General features: G+C 32.0%; 1 protein-coding gene across 1 annotated transcript in view; it reads left to right on the forward strand.

Annotated features, from left to right (window-relative positions):
- ROBO2 (roundabout guidance receptor 2) overlaps positions 1-24,183 on the forward strand; it is a 578,830-nt gene that overhangs the window by 449,384 nt on the left and 105,263 nt on the right. Inside the window, 1 exon segment of the mRNA XM_079154971.1 lies at positions 1,225-1,396. Within this exon segment, the coding sequence (XP_079011097.1) occupies positions 1,225-1,396 (172 nt within the window).

Consider the following 24,183-nt stretch of genomic DNA (forward strand, 5'->3'; position numbering starts at 1 on the left):
GTTAATACCCTATTTTATCCTCTTCCATTGGTAGTACTTCAAGGGTAAAAACATTTTAAGGTGAAAATGTGTCTTGTGCCTTTAATTGAATGTTATTACCTCCTGATTGCAACTTATTGAAACTGTTTAATTACAAACCTGGAAAATTAATTACTATATCTAGAAACAGATCCCAGAGGGTTATAATGTTCTTTTTGGTAAGTAAATAGAACATAAAAATTGATATGTCCTTATTTATAATCCACCTTGGAAACATACCTCAATATGATTTATTATACCCAAATGTTTTTCTTAATTGAACAATAGTAAAGTGACATAGGTCATCTAAATGAATGTTACTGCTCTCATATAAAAACTTTCAACATTTGTGATTAGACTGTATGATATATGACAGTCTTTTTTGTAACATATAGTAAAGTGTTTTGTAAAAGTACTTTTAAATTGTTTGGTAAAACATTCTCACTTTTAAAATAATTCTATATCCTTTTATTTTCAGCAATTGTTTTCATCATGCTTAGATTAGCATTTGTCAATAGCTATTTGGGAAGTTGTCATGACATGCAGAAGCATTATAGCAGTACATTCAGCTCTGTGTGTCAGTCTAAGACACACATTTTTGAAAAATGTTGGACAAATTTATTTATCCTAAAGTATTCAAAATGATCAGTAGCGATTGCAGTTATAGTTTACATTCTTGTTTCTTGTAAGCTTAATAAAGCACCTACACAGTTATTGTTACACTCTCCATCCTCACCATATATAGAAGTTAAGTCAAATGAGCATTATTCTGCTCATTTTAAAAATGGGGAAAATTTGTTTTAGGGAGGGAATAAATGATTGAGATCAAGAAACCTAAATGTTATCCTGATTTGATCATTTCATGCTGTTTATATGTGTTGAATTATTACCTTGTAGCCTATTAAAATATACAGGTATTGCATGCTAATCAAAATATAAAAATTAAAAAGAGATCCAGCTTTTTAAAAATTCAGGTGATTAGTCCTTCAACTGGAGCATATTGATGTCACATAGCATAGACCATGATGTGGAAACTTTCCCAGTTAAACCTACTGCATGGTCTATAACCATTTCAGTATCTTTGTGTTTAAATATATACATTTTCTTTTTCCAATCATATTCTCATAATTGTAATATTTGTGGTTAATGCATTTTTTTCTTGTAAGTGATAAAAGAATACTGATGAGTTTGTGTTTGCTTCTACAGAACCTGCTTTTCCCAAATCAACCCCAGCAACCCAACAGTAGATGTTCAGTGTCACCAACTGGAGACCTCACCATTACCAACATTCAGCGCTCAGATGCGGGTTACTATATCTGCCAGGCCTTGACTGTGGCAGGAAGCATTTTGGCAAAAGCTCAATTGGAGGTTACTGATGGTGCGATAATGTGTTTAGATTTCTCTCATTAAAATAATGAGTTTTATTCAAGATACACATTAAACGTGGGACTTCTTGATTTGTTAAAAAGATCAATGTTTATCTTCTAAGTTTAATCTAGACAGAGTAATACATTTTAATAATTTTTAATTTATCTGATTTAATGCCATTTATTTCCCCAAAAAAGAATATCAAAGGCAATTCATTTTCATCTTAAAAACAGTAATTTGAAAGAAATTTTAATTTTAAATTTAATTTTAAATAAATGACATCATAATTACTGTGTTTACAAGTGTAATCTAAATATTTTTATTTAATCTTATGTTGACATGACTGCTTCTCAAAGATATTAATAATTTTATTTTACTGCAGTATAAGAGACATCATCTTTAATATTATCAGTGAAACAGAGGATTAGTTTTTAGTTAATCACATTATGACATTCCTCCACCTTTAATTATACATTCACTAAATTAAATTAATTAAATACTTTCTGAAGCACTGATGAATGCTAAAATTATTGTTTTTTTTACTTCTACATATACTTTGAAACTTAACTGAGACACTCACATTCATAGTGAAAGTTGAAAAGGACCAGATCTTTCCCCAGTGGTTCGTCACAATTGACAGCTAGGAAGTTTTAGCTATTTTTTGAGTCTCTGAGAATGAATTTATTCCCTATTCTTTCATGCCTTAAATTAAAACTTTTTATTGCTGTCTTATATTGGTGAGCTTTTTGTGTTTATTTTCCTTTCTCATGCTGGTTTCTGAGATATGAGACCTTTCGTCTGTGGTTTCTCTGATTCTCTGCTGGTTAAAGTCAATGTGCTTTCATACAATTCAAATTTACATGTAGATTAAAAGGTCATTTAAAATTAATAGAAAGGCAGTATTTTTTAATATCTGTCCATGGCATGACCTGATTCAGCTCCATGTCAGGAAGGGAATAAATAGGACAGACAAACACTGACTGTGGAGATGTTGAGTCATTAATGGCTGCACCTGCTGATGCTGTAGAGATTTACGGCCATGGAGCTGAAAGGAGAAGTCAGGTTCAAGGGTAACAGTGATGAGAAATTCTTCCTTAAATGGGCAGTGCTTCCTTCAAGCATTTTTGATGCTTTATACCTCCATGTTTTTTAACAAAAGAATGAAAGATAATTATGAATCTTTTTTACAGTACTCATATATCCTATCAGTAAAAATTTCTAGATGCTTATACTTGGAAAACAAGATATTTGGGCCCAAACATAGGATTTACTCTAAATTACTATAAAATATTTCAAACATAATGCTTAAGATTATCTGCTGTAATGTAACTGTTTGCACCATTTTACATAAGAGAGACTGTGCTGTTAAATGAATAATGTTATGAAAACGGCAGACTGTATTTTTTTAAAAAATAGAATGAGTGAATTAGAAATGATAGTGGTTTTAACCAATAGGGTTCAAAGACAGGAAGATATCGAGAATTATTTCTAATACAAGGACAAGAAAACATTTTGAAAACTTATGTTAGTTGTGATATCTCACAGCTAGGTATTCTAGGTCAAAATTAAAATGGTGATGATCAATTTTAAATTTTCTGTTGAATGAGATGGCTCTGATCATTTCATTACAACTGGTTTGAACATTAAGTCTTATATTGATTTTTACTTAAGTGAGCAATGAAAAAGTCAAGATCCTTTTGCAGGAATATTATATGGAGATTATAGAGTTGTTGATATCACCAGTAAAAAAGGAAAATCTTGATTCTCAGACCTAGTCAATGTGCATGTGTGTACAAGTACATACAGTCATTATAAATAACTATCTCTAAATATGAAGTTTCTACTTTGATGACTCCAGTTTCTAATCATACTGTAGGTTTCTCAGACTGGTCAGTGATTTAATCATATGTAAGCCATCATTTTCATTTTGGGTATATTTTTTATATGATCCAGGACACTTTTTTGAGTCAATTGAAATTATAAAATGAAAATATGTATCATATTCAGAGAAACAAGCAATTAGTACATCTGTAGCAATGTGGGTTTATTTTATTTTATTTTTTTGCATCTTTGCAATTAAACTCAATTCCTGAGCATATTTTTAATTTTAGCATTCAGATAGTATTCACATACTATTGCTAGTAGTGATGAAATACATCATGTCAAGTTACAATTGTACCAATTATGGATTGAGCCAAGATGTTTCCAATACTTAAGTTTCACAATAGACCTTTAAAAGATCTCATTGTTCTTCATTTTTTTCTCTGCCCTTTCTTCCATAAGTTAAAAAAAAAATTGAAGTGAACATTAAATGGGTAGAGTGAACAGAATCTAAAAGGACTGGAAGTTGAAACACATTCTTTGTCTTATGCTGACTATAAATGTCAAACCTTAACCTTATATGAATGGTTTATTGAGGATTTATAATGCACACTTAGAGCAGACCATGGAGTTGTTCACAGATCACTGGAAACCCTAAATGTTCATTTAAACTTTGACCTTAATGTCATGGAAACCTTGTGGTCATCTTTCACCCATAACATCCTTGAAAGTGAGAATTCCTCTGGCCAGGGGATTTTCAATTAACTTATTGATCAAAGTCATTCAAAAGACGATGAGCTACTCGTTTAGGCATTAAAAAGGGTGGGGGGACTAATTAGATGACCTTTGGCTGCATCTAATGATTTCAGAGATATGACAATAAAAACAGGTTATGAGAAATTACTGGAATTATAAAGAATTTAATTTGAAGCAAATAAGTAACATTTAAATTTGATAAATAAATTATATTCTAGTAAATGAAGATCTGTTTTCTCCCTATATTAAAAAAAAAATCCATTGATCTAGTTTTGACTCATAAATAGATCACATAAGACCTTCAGCTTTAATTTCTATTTGCTCAGTTATTGCCAGATATGTCAGAATTATAATATTGGACTCCCACATTCTCTTAAGCTGCTTTCATTTGTTTCTAAATTGAAGAATGTGATCAAGAAAATGAGAGAAATAACTAGTTCTAATTTTGGTATGTGAACAAGAAGTAATTGTTCTATGGTTTATGAGACTTTTTTTATTATTGATGTAATAAATTCAGGTTCAATGAAGTCCACATGACATGCAGGGAACCTATTATCATAACTTCTAATTTAAATTAAAATTGATTGGATTTGTCATGGGTAGTTCTGAGAGGGTTGGTAATTTTAATGATTTCTTCCCCAAATCTATGAACTCTAGTATAAATATGATGCATGGGGAACCATCCCACCCAGCCCACCGCCATGCTTCCCAGCAATCTGGGACATCCTCTGTGGTACCAGTTTCTAGAAGCAGGACATCTGCATCCCATGGCTCAACCTAGTCTGATTCTGATAAATAAGGGGCTCCCCACATACCCCCAAACCTCTCTACTCCAAAATATGCCTGTCTTCCTGATTTCCATACATGGGTGCATATATTCTCTTCACCTGTAAGTTTTCTAGCAAGAATCTTCATTCTACCAGATCTGTTATCCTTTTCCTGTTTTTTTTTTTTTTTTTCACAATCTGTGTCTGAAAACCTGTTATACAATTAGAAAATACTACGTCTATTTGCCTGTAAAAACACAACATCTTTGAAGTATAGCTTTTTATTAGCTAATATAAATGTGTCATATTCATCCTAAGCAATATTTTATTTTTGATATTTCTCAAGGAAAATTGTTATCATAGAAGAGAATGCACAGTATATTATATCCCTGATCATGGTGAACTTAATAAAGGAATAAAAACTACCTTTAAAATAGCAAATGCAGTGTTTATATTCCTATTCTTGTTTTCATCCTCTTTAAAAACAATTTTAAAAATAGTCTGACATGGTAGAGCCCAGGTGCAATCCCAGCAACTCAGGAGCCTGAGGCAGGGGGATTGCAAATTTGAGGAATAGCTTCAGCAATTTAGCAAGGCCCTAAGCAACTTAGCTAGACTCTGTTTCAAAATAAAAAAATTTATAAAGGTCTTGGGATGTGGCTCAATTGTTAAGGGTTCCTGGATTCAATCCCTGATACCAAAAAAAAAAAAAAAAAGGCAGGGGGAAATAGAAAGCTCAGAAACTCAGATTACAGAGTAATTTTAGGTTTCAATATGGTTTCTGTAATTTTGAAGGCACCCCTTTTACCTACTAAACCAAGAGATTCCACATTGTGCTTTCCTTCCATTCTGCATCTGTAGAGTGCATTTCTCTAATATGAAATAAATTTCATCAAAAATATAACTATTGGTTAAACATGAAATTATACTTCTATCTATATTATGTAGTTAATTCTTACATGTCTACTGTCTACATTTATAAATTAAACAATGACTATGAGTAACATTTGCAGTGCATATTTCAACAGCTACAAGAAAGGATATGGAATGTGTTTTCACCATGAAGAAATGATAGATTTCTGAAGCGATAGACATTTTAACCTGCTTTAAACTTAACACAATGCATACACGTATCAAAATCTCACAGGGTAATACATTATTATGTACAATTTTTATGCTTTTTTAGAGAAATTTAAAAAAATAAAAATCAAACTATTTCCCCACAGGGAACATGGAGTGGGAATAATGGCATGCTCAGGGTCAGGGTTACAATTCTGACTTTTCTCCCTAGTAACTAAAGGACATTGGACAAGTCATTTAACTGGACTGTCAATTTCCTCATGTATAAAAGAGGCTCCTAATTCAGAACATTGCTTTGAGAGTGCTGTGAACAATGTGTGTAATTGTATCTTTTTCAATTGTGAGGCAATGATACAATTATTTTTCTCAATGAAAAATGTACAAGTATCTTGTATTACTTAGAATTGTGGTTCCACGTGTCTTTTGATCCAGAAAAAACATTGTAGATCATCAAATTGGTCTCCCCTCTTTTAGAAAGTTTTGAGAAATCTCAGCTATATAACAGTGAAGAAACTTCCTGAAAAATGCAATGACAACCAATGACAAAACTGTAGCCAGGAATACAGAATTTTTTAGATGAGTTGGAAATGCCTGAAAAATACATAGTTTTTATTCAGTGCTTGTATATTGGAGCATGTCGTGCAGAACATGCGGATTATTGTACAAAAATTATTTTTGCTAGACATTTTCTGAAGTCATGAAAATCATTGTTCTTACATTTTCATTAACAAAATTAATCAGAAAATGTTTCTCTGTATTATGTCTCTTTTATCTATCTAGATTAGTATGTGTCCTAAACTATAAGCATAGACCATACAAAACTCCTAATAGGCAAATATGGCAAATTAACAGTCTTGAAGTCACTCATATTTAGTTGGCCTTTAAATTAGCAGGAAGCAAGCAAGGCTTTATCATGTTTTCAATCAGTATTTCTTGATCTCTAGGTATCTCTAACTATCTGACATAAAATGTACTTTCTGTGTGCCAGTTTTAAGTACTTTATATGTTATACCTTATTTAAAGCCCACACTTATTCTGTTGACATAGATATTAGTGCAATTTTGTTCATAAGGATATTGAGACCCAGAGTTTTAAGTATTTTGCCCACTCAAGCATAGAAAAAAGCAAATTCCATGATTAAAATTTGGCCATTTTGCTAAGTCTATGCTCTTAATCTCTTGGCGATGCTGTTGGTTGTTAAAAGCTCAATGTTTGGGAGTGTGGACATCATACTGCATAAAATGGACAAGGTCTCTGCCTTCATTAAAATGGATGGCAATACAGAATGTACATGTGGAATCATTTTGTATATCAATGAATTTCAAAGAACAACTGACTTTAATTACCTGATATACTTATAGAAGACCTCAAATAAGAGCAGTAGATAAGTCTTTTCTAAGTATTCATGACACAGTAAATAAGCTGAACTGTTAAGCAAAATATGCAGAGAAGACTAACCACTATAATTAAAGGATAGAGCAGTATGAGTAATGTTTAGTTGGCATAAATGGTACATAGACATTGCATTTGGTCATGCCAAAGTCAATAAAATAGAGCTATTATTAGTCTGTGTTTTAGCCTCTAATAAAGTTAAGCTGTTATTCTCTTAGCTAAAGGTAGAGGTAAAATATATCCAATTATGGTAGTTTTGAATTCTATTCCAAAATATTTGCTTTTTTCCCTAAAAACAATAAAATGTCACAGCTAGTTTCAAGCAGACAGAATCAATTAAAATAATATTTTGGAAACATGGGTCTAATTGTGGAATGTATGAGAAAGAGACAATGTGACTTAGCAGAAGCTATTACAAAATTGTGAGTTGAAAAAAAATAGTGAAATTCACAAGGAAAGATCAGATATGAAAAGAATAACAAACTAATAGCTTTGTTACATTTTTTATTCAATTTTATTTTTTTAGAATCTAAGAAGAGTATATTTACTGCAAGTACCCCCACTCAAATTCATGTTAAAATTTTTAAAATTTTGGACCAATCTCTTAGTGTACAGATTGAAAAAATGGAAGTTAGACAATGAATGCATATGACAGCCAAGGATGTGCATTTCTAAAAATGATTTCAAACCTTGATATTACAACAGTTCATGTTGTTAATTTAAAAGGAATTATGATCCCTCTTCATTTTTAAAAATAATATCCATTTTTTTCAATTTGCCAAGAAGCCAGTGTCATGCACTACCTAAAAATAGATCGGATTATTGAATACAGTGTTACTTAAAAATAATAAAATATGACTCACTGAGAAACTAAAATGTGGACAATTTTTCTTCCTTAAAGAACTACCAAAGAAAGTTGAAAGTAGTAACAATGCCTTTGATAGTTTTAAAGTAGCAAGAGTTGTACACAAACATAAAACGAATGACTGATAAGCAGTTAGAGAACAGGTGTGAAATTAATCTTTTTAGTAATAACCATAATCTGAATAATTGTACTGTTGTAACTAAATTGTGTGTGTTTGACTTTAGGTAAAATATAGCATAGAAAGAAAATAATGAAGATGAATACTTAGCACTATTGTCTCTATGACCAATTCTATTTAATAAGGCCGGCTCCTATTCCATGCAGGTATGACATCAAAGATGATTATACTCTGAGAATTAAGAAGGCCATGAGCACAGATGAAGGTACCTATATGTGTATTGCTGAGAATCGGGTGGGAAAAGTGGAAGCCTCCGCTACCCCACCGTCCGAGGTAAGAGACTTAAGGTGTCAGATATAACTGAATCTGGAGACTAATATTTTGGTTTTGGTAAGTGAACTCACAATCAAAATGACAGATTCCACTTTTATTGTTACATCGATGTCTACATTGCATGCCCTCTCTATCATTAATTGAAATAAAACTATTTCCAAATTTGGGTTGCAAATGATGATCATCTAATGACATTAATTTTTACTTAACAAAATAGAACATGGAAGAAAATAAACAGTTTATGGCTTAAAAGTTAATCTCAGAAAGGATGTAAACCAGTCATTTGCTCTCAACTACTTGTGTTTTTAAATGGCATCAGTTTTGAAGGTACTCATGTTTTCTGTTCACCAGTCTGTCACTTTATACTAGTAGAATATTGTTTTGAAATTATTTTTTATTCCAGCATTCAAAAAAGCAATCTGAATAAAAGCTAATCCTGCTTCCAAAGGTGAACAAAGAATAACAGAGGAGCTCCAGCCTCCTGATAATCTGATTTAGAAAGTGATTTGTGAAATTCATTGGCTTAAGTAATTGCAGTAGTGCTGCTTCTGTGATAACTCACTTTCTAGGCATTGTGCACTTCTCAGTCATGGAATAATGTTCATTTATAGACTCACTGGAATTACTTATACTTGAAGGAAAGCATTATTAAACCCACAGTGCACTACAATGAATTAACTGACTTCCGGGTGGAGCACGTTGATCACAGGAGGTAAAATACGTCCCAGATACCAAGTGAAGTCCTGACCTGACAGTGAACACTTACCCTCTCCAAACAGACATTACCAGGACCCTATTTGCTCTCATAGGGCTCTAAACAAACACGGACAATCTCATCTCCTGTTCAGCCTTAAACCTTTCTTTCACTGTTAACTGAGCCTCCAACCCAGGAGTTTGGCTGCAAGTGTTCATCCCAGTCAGGTTCATCTCACCCTATTTAGTTGTACTTCTTTCTACCCATATGCAGCTTTGCCCCCAGAAATTTTTGTAATTTTTGTAATAGCGAAGGGTTTGGAGGAGTTCGGAGGTATAACAAATTGTGTCAGAATACTCAGGTTGCTTCACCATCTGGTATGGAAAAATGTTTTTTGCCAGACCTGCATATAAGCTTCAAATCATACAAAACTCAGTTGCCTCCAGGTGACTCCTAGGAGACAGACATTCTGTATTCCTTGAAAATACAGTACTTTTGTTCTTCTCGATTGCTCCATTCCTATTCCACCTGACTTGGAGCTTTCTCCTCCACACATTCTACTGTGATCTTAGATGCAAAATATTTTTAAAAATTGATCAGCTACTTGCTTAAAAATATTTTCACTCGCCATAGGTAAAAGATGATAAGGGACTGCGATCATATATATATGAACCAAATTATATACTAATTATATCTGATCTGTTGCAAAACAATGAAAACTCTTTATTTAATCTACACACTCCGTAGGTGATTTCATATGATTGTTTTTAAATAGGCAGGTCTTTGCCAAAACAAAATTCATTTGACCATTATCTCCAAAGTTTGTGTGTGTGTGTGTGGGTGTGTGGTGGGGTGTGTGATTCTGAAGTAAATGGGGGGGAAAATAAGCAACCCACCAGAAATGTTCTATTCAGAAAATATTTGCTGACTAAACAAGTGGTGTGAAAATGTGAGGACTTGTTTGTTTGTAAAAGCAACAGGGTTCCTTTTATAGTTCAATGCTTGGATGAATGAGACATGAAGTGTTCTGTTTGCTTAAAGGTTTTTCCCACCTAATTGTTTTCATAATTTGTTGAAAGTTTCAGGTTTAACATTTTATTTAACAAAGCAGTCTCCTCAAGTATGGATGTCTAAAGCTAACTTACAAGTAGAAAGCATTGTTTATTTTTAAAATGATTTTTTTTTTGCAAATCAGCAAAACTTAAACGATTTCTCCTCTAATCTGGAGCTTGTAGATGGATTAGAATGTTTGTTCTGTGTGTATGAATTTATCACTCATCTAAAACTGAAACCTCAAAATCAGGTTAAAGGAAAAATATTCTTCATAATACATAATAATATAGAGTAAAATGTTATTTAACAACATATTTTACCATTAGGAAAAGCAGTTGGAATTTCTCAAGCTAAGAGGTTAACAGGGGAAAAAAATTATCTATGACATTTTTTTTTCTGTGCGTATTTCTCTATGCATATAAATGAAATGCTCAGCCTTTCTCTGGATTGTTTTATTAGAACAGGGTCAACTGACCCAAGAGGCCATGTCCATTTTTATCCACTTAATGCAGGGACACAGTTTAGTTTAATTTGCTGATTTTGAAAACATCCACCTGCTGATTTTTTTCAGATAGACAATTTGCTATGCAATAAAGAAGTTTTATTATGATGTTTTTACTAAAATTGTATCATTATGTTCATTTTAGCCAACTGGTGAAAATTTAAGGCAGTTTTACAATCAATATCTGAAACAGATCTCTTCAGTTGTTTTTCATTTCAAAAATATGATAAAATAAACTGTAAAATGGAGTGTACCATCAAAATAACTCCCTTTGCTGACTTGGCAAATATAAAATTAGAAACAAAGTTAAGTTAGTAAATAACAGATCGCCTGGCATATAAAGTCTAATCAAATCTCTCATTATCTAGTAGCATTTTTTAAAATGGCTTTAAAATGACTTCACACAAACTGCATATTTATAAACACAATTTTCCTCTATTTTTCAACTTCTTCATTGGCTTTGCATAAATAAAGATCTCATTGGATAAATTACATTTCTCTGAGTCAATGAAGCCTTAAGTTTTTTGAAATTATTCTAGACTACAGTAAAAAGAGATGTGTTTTTATTTATTTGAATGTGATTTCTTCACCACGTGGGTTCTTCTTTTTCTCTTTTAATCTCATGGACTCAAATACCTTTTCATTTCTTAAGGAAACATCTGAAATCCAGCTTGAGGTGGCAACTAAAATAGCAAATTCAATGATGAAAGGAAAAGTTCCTTTTCTACTGGACACTGGACAAAATTAAGAGAAATCTCACCAGTTTAGGGTGAAGCAGGACTTTACGATATTAGTCTGTTGTCTTGCTCCTGGTTATATTTTCATCCTGTTCCCTACCCACTTGCTAAAAAAAAGAAAAGGAAAAAAGACATTAGGTTAACTTCTTTTTTTCTCTTCATGTAGAAAACTGAACTTATACTATAGGACCCAGAGTTTTGTTAAGCCAGAATTTTAACACTGCTACTATAATCACCTTATTTTTCTTTCTATTGCCTCTCATGAATACCACTCCTATAAAAGACTATGTAGAGGCAACTATACTATCATATAGAGTATATGTTATACATAAATTGTACTTTATTTTAGAGATTACACAAGGCTAAGTATTGTGATGGATTTGTTTTGAATATACAAATATGTTTTCAATGCTGCATCTATCTTGCCTTGCCCAAAGTGGTCAGCAGCAAAATACTATATACTTACATTGTTCTAAGAATAATTTATCTAGAAGGGTGCTATATCCACTGGGATATAAGTGAAAGGATATTTTGTTGAAAAGCTTATTTTTCAATGTAAGATTTCATAAAAGTTTGAATGCTACTAAATATATTTCTTCTTCATTTGTCTAATGAGACCACATGTTTTAAATTATTCAGCTCTTCTTTTATATGAAATAGTTTACTATCTTAACAGATTTGACATTATTCTGTTTAAAGAAAGGGTTATTAAGCCTATGTATATCTCTTACAATTTCTGTGCATTAATAACAAGGGAAGCCTATTACTACTGATTTTAGTGATTAAGTTTGATATAGTAAAAATAATAATTTGTTGGAGCAGTAGTTTGAAAGCCATTCACTGTGTGAACAAGAATCAACTTGTCAGTCATTGTTTCTTGGCTTCTGCCAAAAAAGAAAAAAAGAAGAAAAAAAGCTTAACAGTAGTTAGGGAGTTAGGGAGCTACTGAGTTGAAATCTCTAAGGATGTTCCAACCTATTTGTTATATTTTCATCCACCCTGTCCATGGATGAAAAGTGATGTGATCTTAACTTATTACTGACTGAAAAGCAGCGTCAGGGGCTTTTCTGTAGTCCTTGTAATGGTTCTGACTAACCATGCTTAAAATCCAATTGCTATTTAAATCAGACAGTGAGGCCTTCTTTTATTGACATGACATTTGCTAGTCTGTGACTTGAATGGTTATATTCAGCAGGTTCTTAATTTGGAAATAGCATTAGGCTGTTCAACTCAAGGTCTTTGACATAATAACTGTAGTAAGTGATGATGATGAAACTACCTGAAATATTTAAAGTTGTTGGTAATCAGTTCTGAGATTCAAAATAATTTTTTGGGATCATATTTATAACTTTCAGTTTTTTCAAACTCAGACATCCTTGTTCATAGTTATATTATGTGAGGAGAAATCACTCTATTGTCCATACTTAACTGTAACATTACACATCATGATCATGCATTCTGATAATTTTTTTTCTTTCTTTTTTTTTTAATTTCTTTTTTATGTTCTCACCACACCATTCTAATGTCTACAGCTCGCCCTGTTGGTAAGTAACCATCCTTTTATCCATTTAGCATGGTTTTTTACAATGCTTCATAATTCATGCATAGGAGAATTAACAGGAATATAATTATTCACCCATATTCAAATATTACTTGAGGGACTTTCTACTATAGAAATTCTTCTGACTTTTTTGTCACTTTGATAAACAATTTTTGTAATGACTTTTGCTGCAAAGCATTGCATAGGTATCAGTTTTCATATAAAAGCATAAAGGAATGATTAATGTTATAAAATGCTAATTTTTCTTAGAAAAATAACTCTTCCTTTTTCCTTGTATCTATAAAAATATCAATTACTATATGTGCTTGGTATTGGTTAAGATAAAAGATTATGAGCTTGAATAAACAGTCCTATTACTTTCATCACTTCTTTATTTTAACACATAGACTCCCAGTTCTTCAGGAGTATTTTTACCTGCTACATAACTGTTATCTGCATGCATATGTAAACAAAATTTAGTAGAACACTTTAAGTTATTGTGAATAGATTCTGACCCTTAGTGTGTAAGGGAAGAGAGAGCAGTGTTCTTTGGCATGAAAAGTTAGTTTGTGCTTTTAATATATCTCATTCTTCATTTAGCTTTGCAAAAAAATAAGAGCTTGCGCTTGTAGAAATTTAAGTAGTAATTGTGAGCATGCGGTTGATAAAATATTTTCAAATTCATTGATTTAATAATCTTTTTGTATCACATTTGAAATTTAATTTAACCCAATAAATACATTTAAATAAAAGAAATCTAGGTAATTGTGTGATAAGCAAATTAACAGATGGATGCATATGTGTTTGGATGAATGAATGAATGAATGGATTCTACACATTTCTTCATTAATGTACTAAGAAATAATAAAAGTTTTCAATTTTTAGGAACATTTAAGTTGTCCAGCTAGCTTTAAAAGGCTTCTTAATATAGTGACTTTACATTGTTGACATTGATGTATATTGATCCAAATTCATAACCCTCCCCACACCTTTGGCTGAAATAGTCACCGACTTTATTATCACTAGTATGTTCTTACACTGATAGCAAATACATGTAAGCAGAACTTTGGTGTCCCAATCTGAATTTCTGAAATGTCATTTCTAATCAGTACTTTCTTATGAGTAGCATTTGAATAACCTAAACTTTTATCATCTCTTCTATAAAATGGACAGACTAATATTGGCTTATCAAAGTTGTTGCAAGACTGGATTGAGCTTACGATTGATTGTACATTTGCAAAGTGTTGTATATGCCAACTGGCTAGTGTATTCCTCATTCCAGAGACATTATTTTGCTTATTGATATATTTAAATACAGTTACAGCTTAAAATTATTTGAAAAATAAAGTACCAGGCTATTTTTTTTTCTAGAAACAGAAAATCATGTTAAATCAATCATGGTAAATCAATCATGCTTTTAAAAATTTATGTTATTTGATATTGAGGACTATGTTGTTATAATATTTAATCTTAATTTTCTTGTATTTGAAAGAATTCCTATGAATGGTAACTTGCTTGTCAATGGAATGGTATCTAAAATATAGAAGAGAAAGGGAAAAATGAGATAACACAGAGAAAGACAAAAATTGAGCCAATAGGAGGCTCCATGACTACTCTATCAGATTTCCCACTCTTGGCATCTGTGAAGAAGGTTTCTGGTCCAGAGACTGACTCATTTATGTGTCCAAGAATGTATTTTAATATATATTATTGTTATATAATAAATGTAAGTGAAAAGATTTATATAAGCCAGGTGTGGTGGTACATGCCTAAAATCCCAGCTACTAGGGAAACTGAAACAGGAGGGTCACAAGTTCAAGGAGGGTCACTGAGCAAGGTTAGTGAGACCAAACCTCAAAGCAAAACAACACACAACAAAAAAGCAGAACCATAAGATGTATATTTAATCCATTTATAAAAGGAATGATAACAAATGTATAACATTAACTGGAAAGGCTAAAACATTTTGAATTTTTTGGGACTCTTGATAACTAAGCAATGAAAATTTATAACTTTATTTAGAAGTTATTTTAAGATATTAAACTTAGGGATTATATATTGAATATAAAAAGATGTATGATTGGATGAAAAAAATTGTCAGTTGAAAGGATGGAAATAAGTATCTCAAAATTCAATTTGATTAGGCTTTGGCAGCAATTTTTATTATAAGATAATGACATCAAATGAATATAAAAATGTTACATATAAATTATGGATTTTTATACAGCAGATCCTGAATCTGATAACTGTAGCCAATTGAATTATTATGTCACAAGTTTCCAGAACATCAAATGATATTTTAATAATTTCTGATATATTTAGGACTTTTAAACAAAGAAAAAAATGCACGGATTAAAACAATATGATATACAAAGTATAGGACTTTGTCTGTCACCTGCTAGTCCTTTTAAAAGTTATTTTCATCTTTTATTCTTATTTGAAATGATTCTTAAATTCCCATTGGACTGGAAATAAAGAATAGCTTCTTGACACATTGTATTTTACTCTGGGAAAGTCTGTCATTTCATAAATCTATCTTGAATGACTTATGACAATGTTCAGAAATATGAAGAACTATACTTTAAACTTGACAACTACTATTAATTTTGGAAACTGTTAGATACATTTTTATTGAATTACTAATGAAGACACTGATAATAAGGAAATTAGCCTGCTTTTTCTTTCTATTAACTTCTTACATCAATTTAAATTTAGTAGCTATAGGTATTTGAACTTTTATTGTTAGTGGACTCAGAAGAAAGTTTTGAAACTTGGAATTGATAAGAAGAATATTCTGTAGATACCACAGACAGCTAAAATCAGCTAGCTTTTAATTCCAATATGTTAGCTGAAAAAATTTGAACCCACTTTATAAAGTTTAGAGAAAATTCAGAGGGCAATGCTTTCAAAAGAAAATTAGAAATCATTGAAGATTCTGGAATTCTTACAAATTCAGAAAATAATCACTACATTACACCAGATGAAACTTCTTGATGGTCTATGGAAAGTTCCATTTAGAACTTATTTAAAAACCCCAACTGGGAATTTTCTCTAAATGATTGACTCTTATGAGTTAAAGAATTTGCAACTTTGTGCAATTCACAGACACCTTCTAGACTGTACTTTGGAAATTCTGTAAAACTTGATTAAGACAATTCTCAATGTGGAAGAAAGTGCTGAAAGCAAGCCATCATACACTTGCTGGTGGAAGTCAGTATTCTCCAGATTACATTATTCATCTGTAATGTCACCAACATCTCCAAAAGAACCCTTTAATCCAACCTCTGTATTCACTGGTTACCACAAAATCTAGAACAATGCACTTTGACAATTAAAAATCCATTTTTACTATTTCAAAGACATGCCTTATATGAAAAACAAAAATGCATCCTAGGGCATAGTTAATGATGAATATTGAAATATTCTTTTGTTTATGTGGAAAAGTCTTCCAATGAAGGAACTGACAAGAAGAAAATGGTCTAAATAAGGATAAATATCTTTCTTCCTATACCCATCTGTCTTATTTTCCTATTGGAAGCCTTTTCCAAGCTTAAAAATAAAAAAGAACATCTATTTTGGAGATGGGCAACACATTTTTTCCTAGCAGCAACTCAAAACATGAGGAGTAATTTGGAAAAGAACTGTCAAATCCACCAGCTGCCTTACTTATGATGCTGAGCCCTGCCTAGTTTTCTATCTTGTACACCATATGCTATCTGCTGATTGCTTCAAGTACAGAGACCAAAAGCTGAGCATATCAGGTGAAACTTGTTTAAAATATCACAAACTGACAGTACACAACTTTATGGAAAAACTTTTTCCCCAATTCAGTGACATGAAAGTATGTTCTTTTTTGATAGAAGAATATAATTGGTCATGGAAGAATTCATAAGTATTGAGAAAATCATGTTCTTGGCAAAATTCCACATTTTTCGATTATTATTTTACAGAAACTGCCATTAGTAGAAACAGATATCTACGGGGACATATTTTTCAATGTTTTAACTGCTTAGGCACAAAAGTAAAGATATTCTCATTTTAGAAAGATTTTATGAGTTGAAGCACAGTTTTGTAATAGCATGTTCTAACGTATTTTACTCTTGAGGCCACCAAGAAATCTAACAACAACAATAAAAATAAGTGAATAAAAAATAATTCAGGGCAAATTATGAATCAGATATTACTAAAGAGCAAGGTGGCAGATATTTGGAACACCCTCATCTCCCACCCCACCTCGAAATTTGGAAACTATAATGTGCTGTATGTAATTTAAATTGATACTGGAAAAATTCCAGTTACTTTTCAGTCAGAAAGCATGTAGTTATTATGCTGCATGCTGAGATGGACGATCTGCAAAAGATGTCCTGAGTGTGTTTTGGAAGGAGATCTAGAATTTTATTCCTTGCATTCTTTCTTCATTGGACAAACTGTTACGTCATAACCTGGTGTACACTTTTCCTTCCTTGAAGTTCTTGATGTTTCTTGCACCTGGCACTAATTAGTTACTTTATACAAAGTCCCAGTTAATTATTACTAAACATCATGTTTTTCACTGCTCCATATACTTTTTATAAAATGATGGGTAAAAATGCATATTCCAATGAGGTTTCCATTATGTGAAATGTTCAAAATATCTTAAGCTAATACTGATTTTTTAAAAATGAAAAACAGGTATAGATTACTTCTGCTGGGCTGGTTTTAGCCTGGTGTGCTTGACAGTGTCTGTTCATTGTCTCAATAGGGAAGGTTATATAAAAATTATTGAATCATACATTTTTATGGTTTCTCACAATATGATGAAATATTCTGTTTTGGTATTGAATGGTACTGTATTGAAGTGTGACCCTGCCACAGCAACTTTCCCTCTTGTTGGAATGCCTCTTTACATATGAACACCCATGTGGTCCCTTCTTCCAAATACATTTGCTGGATTAAGTTTTTGATGATGATCATCCTGCCTCTAATATTCCTGGGACACAACAAGGCCCCTGAATCTATAGAATCATAATTTAATTAATCCTTGTTTCAAGGATTTTTTTCTTCTGTTTTATCTTTGAATATTTTTCTTTCACTTATTTTCTTCAAACATACTTTTGATGTTGGCTTTCCTTTGTTGGCATTCCATATTTATTGACTTTGCTGTCAATAACTTTCATGTTGTATGACTTTTAATGCCAGTTTATCACCTTCATTTTGAAATTATAATCATCACATGTTTCTTCTTACTAACATTATTTATTTTTTTTCTTTTTTCCCCATTTCTTTGCTAAGCTCTCATACAACATTCTTTATCTTCATGTGTTATTTAGTCCATTTACCCCCTTTATGAATTTGTTTTTGGTTTTGTTAAAAGAAAAACTCCATTGTATATACTTTCCTTTAAACTATGGACAGTTATTCTAAAGTATGTCTCTCTTTGAAAATTCCTAAAAGTTACTGGTTCTTTACCTCTCTTGGATTGATTTTTTTTTCTTTTTCCTCTCATTAATTAATAAGTAATTTGTTTGTATATATCGATTTATTTTGTTTTGCATAGATCCTGTTTTGATCCCTATCTGGTAATTATCTAGTTGAGTGCAGAAGACTAGGGTTTGCATGTTTAGAGAAGAGAAAGAGGAAAGTATCAGGGTCATTTGGTAGTCTTTACCTGGAATGCTGTCTTGAATCTTTTATTAAAAAAAATACGTGTATATATACACACCAATTTCTTTGTGTTGTACTGACTCTGTTGATCAACAATAACCTTTGTTAAGTTGTAAGCTCTTTACATTCCCTTCTGATCTTCCCGTTATATTCCCTTCTTCATGAAGATGGTTTTCAGTAATGATAGCTTTCTATTACTGAGAGAAAACTGTTACAAACTGAGCTATTTAAAACAACATCCATTTTTTAAGTCAAAGTTCTATAGATACAAAGAGCAGACACGCAAAACGAGGGTTTTCTGCTTAAGGTCCCAACAGGTGAAAATCAAAATATACACCAAGCTAAACTCTTCTCTGGAGACTCTCCAAAAAAAGCAACTTCAAATTTCGTTCATGTTGATGGCAGATTTAAGTTCCGTGCAGTTGTAGACTGAAGTTCCTATTTCCTTGGCTGCAAGTTAGGGTCACCCACAGTTTTGAGAGGTCACTCTTCAGCTTTCCTAAATGGCCTACAGGGCCTTCAGAGTCAACAATGGTTTTTGAATCCTTACGTGTTTTATTTTATATCTCTTCCCTTTTAGTATCAACTGTAGAAAATCCTATTATTTAAAAGTCTCAAAGTATTAAGCTAGGCCCATCTGATTCATCTTCTTGTTTTCAGGTCAACTGATCTGTATTCTTAGTTATATTTTCAGAATCCCTTTTGTAATATAACAAGATCAGGAAAGTAACTCCAGCAAGCCAAGTTCATGTGGATCACGTTAGAATTCTGCACATCACAGGAGGCTTGGCCTTTTCTTTAAGTTCACTTTCCCCGTCTTCTAAATTTTAGATGCTTTTCCATATAATCATGTCTCTGATTTCCAAAGTCATGATCGAAGGATCAAATGACTGGCTTTCCAACGTGACAGGCAATTTTTTGTGACATGAATAGTAACAGAGAATGGAGGCTGGTTATGTTGGTGTTCACCCTGCTTCCTCCTTCTCCTCCCCACTTAAACGTATTTGGCAAAGACACCATACAGATTGTTTGGGGCTTACAGTAGCTCTTCCCAATATTATTTATTTCTTTTCTTATATCGACTAGAGGAAAATGGAGGAAAAATTCTTTAATGCAAAAATTCTTTAATTAAAATTCTTTAATTCTTTAATGCAATGCAATTAAATTCTTTAATTCTTTAATTCTTTAATGTTTCGAAATAAGCATCGAAAAGTTTAAATCTCATTAATTTTAGAATGTCTCTACATAGGATTAAAATAAAAACTAAATATTTTAACTCGGTACCTAAAAGTACCATAAATATTGAATATTATAATTATGTAAATTCTGTGGCCTGAAACTGTACAATGAGATGAGAATTAAAAGATTTCACTGGATATAGACAGAATAAAACACATTCACATCTGAGTTATGCCTTTAAAAAAGGTCAAAATATTTACTTTTATAAGTTATAGCAATTTGTAGACAGAAACATTATGATATATATATATATATATGTTTGCATGTACTATAAAATATATTGTGATATGTATTACACCTAAGTAAGTCTTATATGCATGACATTTGAATTACTGCATTACTTACTTAAACATATTAAAGGTTACTCAAGGGACTGGTACATAATTATATTCATTAAAAATGTATAAACTAGCAAATTAAATTAAATTTTGAGTTAAAATATATTTGAATGCCTGTTAGGCTCTCTGGCAAGTATTGCTTCTAAGATTTATTGATGATACTCTTTTATTCTACCCTACAAAATGATTGGTTCTTTATCAGCAAATATGTTGCTGTATTAATCTTTCTGCTGCCTCTAGCTCTAGCATAACACTTACATGTGGTAGGGGCATGCCAAATGTTGGTGCAGTTAATTGATACACACATATGCATACATAGGTAATACTTGCCTAGAAAATGTTTATGCAAGCAGCTTTAAATAGTGCTATAAAAAGATTAAGCAACATTAATGGTAACAGGCCAATCACATATTCCTCATTCTGCTAGTAGGAGATAAAATACAACAAAAAGAAGGCACTAATGAGTTAGGATGGTGCCTTACTAAGCGTGTAATTAATGTTATTAAGAAACATTGCAGTTGCATATTAAAATTCCGTTAACTAAGCAACCCTTCAGCATCAGTACATTGGTTCCTTGGTTGCAAGAATTTTTTCCTTTTCCTTTTTCTGATTGGCATCTTCATGCAATCTTTCTTTAAAAAATGAGATAATGGGATGTGATCAGCCTTCCTGGTTTAGCTGGAATGCTGACATGACAGTTCTGGCAAGTTGACAGGTTAAGTGACTGAAAGTGGATGTCTTGTCTCACCATTTACTTGAAGAACCATTTTTTTTAAGCTATAGTTTTCCCCTCCTCACTTCCACGGTTATGACCTTTTCTACCCCACATCTGAGAAGTCTTGTTGTCCCAATTTAGTAGTATAGGACCTTGATGGGATTTTTTTCCCACCACATTTTAAAATATTCTCCTTTTGCTGGTCAAAAATAAGATCATTGCTTTTGGGATTATGTGGCTATTGTCTTGCTAAACAATTAGTTTTAAAATTAATACTATTTCCCTTGCAAATCAAGATTTTTCAAAGGTAAGCAAATTTTCTTGTTTTATTCCCAGTATTTTATTTTCCTTTCTTCCTCTCCCCTTCCTTTGCTTCTCTTAGAATTACTTTCTCAGTTGCTATACACTGCAATTAAGAAGGCCACTTCAATTATTTCTGTGATCACACTAGGTAATAACTGGCTAACTTCATTGCCTACTTTGGTCAACAGATTTGGAATAATTGAGAGGGTTTGGGGGTTTCAAGTGTCATAGGAACCTTCCAAAATTGTAGTCTTCCCATAGTCAACAAATTCCACAGGAGGCAGTAAGAAATGTACTAACAGTGCGTGACAGCAGCACCTTTAATCACACAAGGATTGAATACTCCTATGTATATATGACATCTTTGATAGGTGAAGAGCAGGATGTGAAGTCTGAACAGATGAAGAATCTAAGGACTCTCATTCACTGTGGTCATTCTAGTCTCCTTAATTATTTACTTTTTCAAATTTATGAAACTAGTAAACCATATAGTACTTTTCCATCTTCATTTTGATATCAAAAAGCATATATATGTATTTTTTATACAAATTGTTGTTGAAAGAAAAGAATTTTAGCATGGAATAAGAATTGGTATTTTAGCATGGAATAAGAATTTTAATATTAGTTACAAGTTACTGGCTGGTAAGGAAACCATTTTACTCATCTAGAAGAGTTATTGCTGTGGACTCAGTAAGAAAAACAGTTAATTGGAAAGATAGGCAATTTAGCAATTTGATCATTTATATTCCTTCAAAACAGTGACAAATGAATAAAATGTGATTAAAAGGGCTTTATAAAAATGATTATCCTAAATCCTATATTCCTACTTTATATTTTCCATTACAAATGCATTCCTTCCTCTGAGATGAACTATGTGTTAATATGCTTCAAATCAAATATTTTACGACCTTATGTATGCATTTCCAATATTAACAGAAATGATATGGAATCAAGTAAATGTTAAATAGTAAAACTTAAATAAAATTAAATAAATTCAAAACAATCACTTATCAATTAGAAGTCTAACTCTTCTGTTTTTAAATTGAATCAACATTTACCTCTTTCCTAACATACACTGCATTGTAATGAAATGACTTCTGTCTGTTTCTTGTTGGTAAAGACAAGCCTACTAACTTTGTTCAGGAACTTCTAGATCTGATTGCTACAAAATATTTATTTTTGTCTATATATTTTTGTTCTCGGGATGATGGCTACTTGTTTATAGTCTTTGGATCAAAAATGTTTCCTTTGTTGTAGGGAATCTCTACAGAAGGCCATGTTCAAATTGGTTAGAAAAATGTTTTTTTCCAAACAATTTTCTTTCATTTCCTTTCATCTAAATTATTACCAACACTATCATTGGTGGGAAAGTGTCAGAAGCTTCCAGTATAATGAAATGGAAAAAAAATATTGAATATTTACTATCGATTCATTTTTTAAAATTTCCTAATCCAAGCTATTTATTTAGAATTCACTCTCGGGGGCAACATTTTGGTGCAAGGTGGTAAACAACACTTCATACCAATATGAATGTACAACTGATCTGAGAGAAGTAAGACATGTAGATGGGGGAAAATGGAGAAAAAATACAATGCAAGTGAGGGCACGTACCTGAAATTGTAGGGAACACAGGGCAAGTACAAGGTCAGGGTATGTTCAGGTTAATCGTTGTTGACAAGGTAGATCAAAGGATAATAGATATCAAGATGGGTTAACCACAAGAACAGCCAATATATATGTGAGTGATTGAGAGTAGACTGGTCTGCTGAAATTCTGGAAGTAGTCTGGGGATAAATGAGTGTCAAGATGATAAAATCTTAGGGGAGAATGATTTGCAAGCCTTGCAATGATATGCATTGTAGGTTTTTATTGCCATGTAATGAAAAGCACTGTAGGGTTTTGAATCAAGAGTGACTTGAAGAAAGTATTTAAGAAAGCCTGTACTTAGAGGTAGTGTAGGAAGAACAAAATATGGGTTTTATGCTACTTTAATAAAAAACGGCTATGTAAGAAAAACAAGTTATGATTTCTCAAATATTATACCTTATTGGAAATAGTAGCCTAAAGTTCTTACTCAATTGTTTGATACTAGACATGAGAAATTCTCAGTTAATCATATCAAAATTTGAAGTACAGCAAATTAAACTAGCAGTTCCATGTTTATAGGTCCAACTATGGCACTGAAAGAAATTCAAAGTAAACCTATCTTACAGTCTAAGACTTCAACCTTAAGAAAATTGTAGAACCTTTATAAAATTCAGTTTACTGGTCTTTATATCATAATGGTAATATTTAAGACATAAGGTTTCAAAATTTTAAATGAAATAATGTCTCTGGATGGTTTAGCATAGTTCCTGGCACTTAATAAGCACTCAATTAATGTTAATTACTGTCATTGTATTATACAGTTTGTGACTAAGCAAATCTTTGACTCAAGCAAATGATGAAAGAGATTGCTTTTTAACTATGTTTGCAGAATATATTAGCATTTAATAAGTAAATTATATTAAATCGCAAAAAAAAAAAAATGTTTTCTACTCCGGTTTGTCAGGAAGTTCAAAATGTTTATTGCTACTGAATCAAAAGTTTATTCATTCAGGCATGAAATTACACCCAAAGAAAGGGAGCAGCTGAGTGTGCCTGTAACCACCCTGTATCACGTATTAATGTACCTAACTGCTGCATGACTATCTCCATGTTAATGCCTGCCATACAAAGTCATATTTTCCTGTAGAAACAACTCGAACATGATGCGATTAACCTTTAAGGTCCCCCTCCCCTCATCTCAAAGCCCACCTCATGCATGGCCTGTGCTTCCTACTCGTGTTCAGTCATCTGATTTCCATATCGCCCACTCAGAAAGCATTAGCATAACAGAGCTGTCGCGTGACTTTGATTGAA

Source organism: Sciurus vulgaris (genome assembly GCF_902686455.1).
Source record: "Sciurus vulgaris genome assembly, chromosome: 10".
NCBI classification, from domain to species: Eukaryota; Metazoa; Chordata; class Mammalia; order Rodentia; family Sciuridae; genus Sciurus; species Sciurus vulgaris.